This window comes from Eimeria tenella, genomic scaffold, assembly GCF_000499545.2.
Source record: "Eimeria tenella Houghton genomic scaffold, Eth_scaff1116, whole genome shotgun sequence".
Classification (NCBI taxonomy): Eukaryota; Apicomplexa; class Conoidasida; order Eucoccidiorida; family Eimeriidae; genus Eimeria; species Eimeria tenella.
Genome location: NW_013543588.1, coordinates 92 through 3,544, shown reverse-complemented (window position 1 = coordinate 3,544; position 3,453 = coordinate 92). Strand labels below are relative to the sequence as shown.

The window sequence follows — 3,453 nt, the reverse complement described above, 5'->3', positions numbered from 1 at the left end:
GCGCAGCAGCAGCGCCGCCCCTGCGCCCTCAGCATCCAGGAGGGATGTTTTTCTCATATTTGAAAAGAAGCAAATTCTCTTTGCAAATGAAATCTTCGTAAATATAAATATAAATATAAATATAAATATGAATATAAATATAAATATAATATATATATAAATGTGTTTTACACAGAAAGGATTTGTTTAACTTTTTTATTTTCCATAAATGTGCGGATTTGCCGAACTAGGGGCCCCCAAGTCCACTTTGAAGAGAGAGTTTGAATTAAAATGAAAAGAGAATTTGAAGAGGAAAGAAAATAAAATTTGAATAAAAATGATAAATCTTTGTCTCATTTGCCCTCCAAATAGCTGCTGCTGGGTGTTGTAGGGTGTATATACACCCTAATAATGCAAATATTTATTAAAACGTTCTAAAGGGAAAAAATGGATTCAAATTGTTGCTGCTGTTGGTAGCTTCCTCCCCAGGTCTTGTGGAGATAAAATACTTTTTTAAGAAGAAAATGAAACATTAAATTGCTCTTAAACATTTATTTAATAATATACAGATAGATAATAATAATATAAATATAATTTGCTTCTAAACAACCCAAATTGCTCCTCAAGAGACACCCAGCTGTCACTTCAGCAGGCTTGCAAGTGTAGCAGCAGCAGCAGCAGCAGCAGCAGCAGCGGGAAGGAAAGCTGTTAAATGGGGGATTGTGTTGGAGGCAAGATGAGCCTCGGAGTTCATGAAACTCTAAAATTTGATAAATGCAACTTTAATGTTGCCTTATTTGCGGAAAGAAAGCTGTTGTTGCAGCGAGTTGGATCGGTGTGAGCAGCAGTCGGCGTCTGCAGCTCGGAGTGGCGTCTTTGGCTTCTATTCGCCTGAGATCCTGCGCCAAACGAGTTAATTTGAAAGCAGGAAAGATTAAATAAAGCAAAAGTAACATAATGGCGAAATAAAATTCAACTTTGGGGTATTCAGAAGTGTGAATCGCAGCTTCGGTGTTCAAGTCCGCGGCGGCAGCGCAGCCGCTCAGCTGTCGACGGGGCTGCAGGCGCTGCTGCTGCGGTGTCTCGGGAACCTCCGCGGGTTTGCAGAAGTGGAAAGAAAAGGAAAATAATAAATTTGCAAAAGTTGAAACTGAGGCGGGGCCGGCTGCGTTGTGAAATGAAGCGGACTCCGTAGCAGTGGCTCGCGCATGCACCCCCCGGCTGCAAAGTGAAGAAAAACAAAAGTGGCGAAGCGCCGTTTGCGCGTTTTGCGAAATTGGGTCTGGGGTGTACGTACACCTGAGCACACGAGGCGGCGGGCCGGGCGCGCGGCGGCGGCACTGGCGATTGCGCGTTCTGGAAGTTGAACAGGAGTTTCGGGCGTCGGAAAAACCGCATTTTTGATTTTTAATTCATTTCGGAGTCGGAAAATGGCGGAGGGACAGTATTCCTTCAGCCTGACCACGTTTTCGCCGAGCGGAAAGCTCGTGCAAATTGAATACGCGCTCAACCGCGTGCAGCAGGGCGCGCCCGCCCTCGGCATCAAAGCCCGAAACGGCGTCGTCTTGGCCGCAGAAAAAAAACTTCCAACTCCTTTAATTGACGCAAACACAATTCCCAAAGTGGACTCCTTCACGCCTTCCGTCGGCTGCGTCTTCGCGGGCATGCCCGCGGACTTCCGCGTCGTCCTCAAGAAAGGCCGCAAGGAAGTGAGCCGCGCCTGCAGCAGCAGCAGCAGCAGCAGCGGCAGCAGCAGCAGCAGCAGGGTGTCAGTGGCGAGCCGCTTTCTTGCTGCTCGAGAAACGCACTGAGGCCTCCAAAGTGCAGACACTTTTGAAGTTGAACTCAAAACTTGAACGCAGTCGAAAGCTGGCGGCCTTCAGCAGCAGGTGACCAGACCACTGGTCAGGGAGCTCCTGCAGCAAAAGGCACTTGCCCTTTTCCCGGAAAGCAGCAAACGCGGGGCTGCTGCTGGCCTTGAAAAGGCGCGCAAGGAGCGCGCGGCACCAGCAGCTTTCTTCTGCTGCTGCTGCAGCAGCTGCAGCAGCTCAGCTGCTGCTGCTGCTCCTGCAGTCCTGCTGCTGCTGCCGCCGCAGTTCAGTTGCTGCTGCTGCTGCAGCAATCCCACTGCTGCTGCCGCAGGAGCAGTTCAGCTGCTGCTGCTGCTGCTGGCGCAAACCCGTTGCTGCTGCTGCAGCAGTTCAGTTGCTGCTGCTGCTGCTGCAATCCCGCAGCAGCAATCCCGCCGCAGGAGCAGTTCAGCTGCTGCTGCTGCCGCTGCAGCAGTGCCGCTGCTGCTGCTGCTGCAGCTCAGTTGCTGCTGCTGCTGCTGCTGCTGCTGCGCACAGGCTGCTGCCTACGAACTCTACTACAAAACCCCCATGCCGACGCAGCAGCTGGTCCAGAGCGTCGCCTCCGTCATGCAGGAGTACACCCAGAGCGGCGGAGTCCGCCCCTTCGGCATATCTCTCTTAGTCGCGGGGTGCGCGCCCAGCTAGCTAGCTAGCTAGCTAGCTAGCTAGCTGGCTGGCTGGCTGGCTGGCTGGCTGGCTGGCTGGGGGCTAGCCGGCGTAGGTGGCTGGCTAGCTAGCTAGAGAGCTAGCTGGCTCGCCGGGGTGGGCCGGCTGCCGGCCAGCCAACAGCTAGCTAGCTGGCTAGCTAGCTGGCTAGCTAGCTGCTGGGTGTGTAGGGTGTTGGTGATTTGCAAACTGCTGCTGCTGCTGCTGCTGCTGCTGCTGCTGCAGCTACGACGACTTCGGGCCGCAGCTGTACCAGGTGGATCCCAGCGGGGCTTATTTTGGGTGGAAGGCCTCGGCGATAGGCCGGGACATGCAGAACGCGAAGACCTTTTTGGAAAAAAGGTAATTAAAAATGAAGTAGTTTGAAAGTGACGAAGTTTAAAAAGTGGAGGAGTTTATTCTTCCGGTTGAGGCTTCGGGGTGCGCGGCGCAGCTGGGGTGTACGTACAGCTCGGCTCCAGAAAAAATGAGTCGAAATGGCCTTTTTCCGCCCTCAAAAACTGCTGCTGCTGCTGCCGCTGCTGCTGCTGCTGCTGCTGCTGCCGCTGCAGGTACAGCGAAGACATCGAGCTGGAGGACGCAATCCACACTGCGATCTTGACGCTGCGGGAAGGCTTCGAGGGGGCCTTGAATGAAAAGTCCATCGAAATTGGAATTATCGGGGAAGACCGAAAGTTCCGCGTCCTCACTCCCGCAGAAGTGAAGGACTACTTGAGTGAGGTCGAAGTCGGCACTGCCTGACCAGCTGTACGTACACTGAAGTGTACGTACACTTCAGGTGTACGTACACCTGAAGTGTACGTACACCTGAGCGGTACGTACAGCTGGTCAGGGAGAGCCGACTTCGACCTCACTGAGGTAGTCCTTCACTTCTGCGGGAGTGAGGACGCGGAACTTTCGGTCTTCCCCGATAATTCCAATTTCGATGGACTTTTCATTCAAGGCCCCCTCGAAG

The 3,453-nt window shown here is 52.7% G+C and overlaps 1 protein-coding gene across 1 annotated transcript; it reads left to right on the top strand.

The window, feature by feature from the left end:
* Positions 1–1,409: 1,409 nt before the first annotated feature.
* Positions 1,410–3,239, top strand: ETH_00027335 (proteasome subunit alpha type 2, putative; the record flags this gene model as incomplete). The annotated part of the gene is made up of 4 exons (XM_013378869.1): positions 1,410–1,688; positions 2,328–2,461; positions 2,724–2,840; positions 3,050–3,239. The coding sequence occupies 4 exons, from the start codon at positions 1,410–1,412 to the stop codon at positions 3,237–3,239; spliced, it is 720 nt and encodes a 239-aa protein (XP_013234323.1).
* Positions 3,240–3,453: the final 214 nt, after the last annotated feature.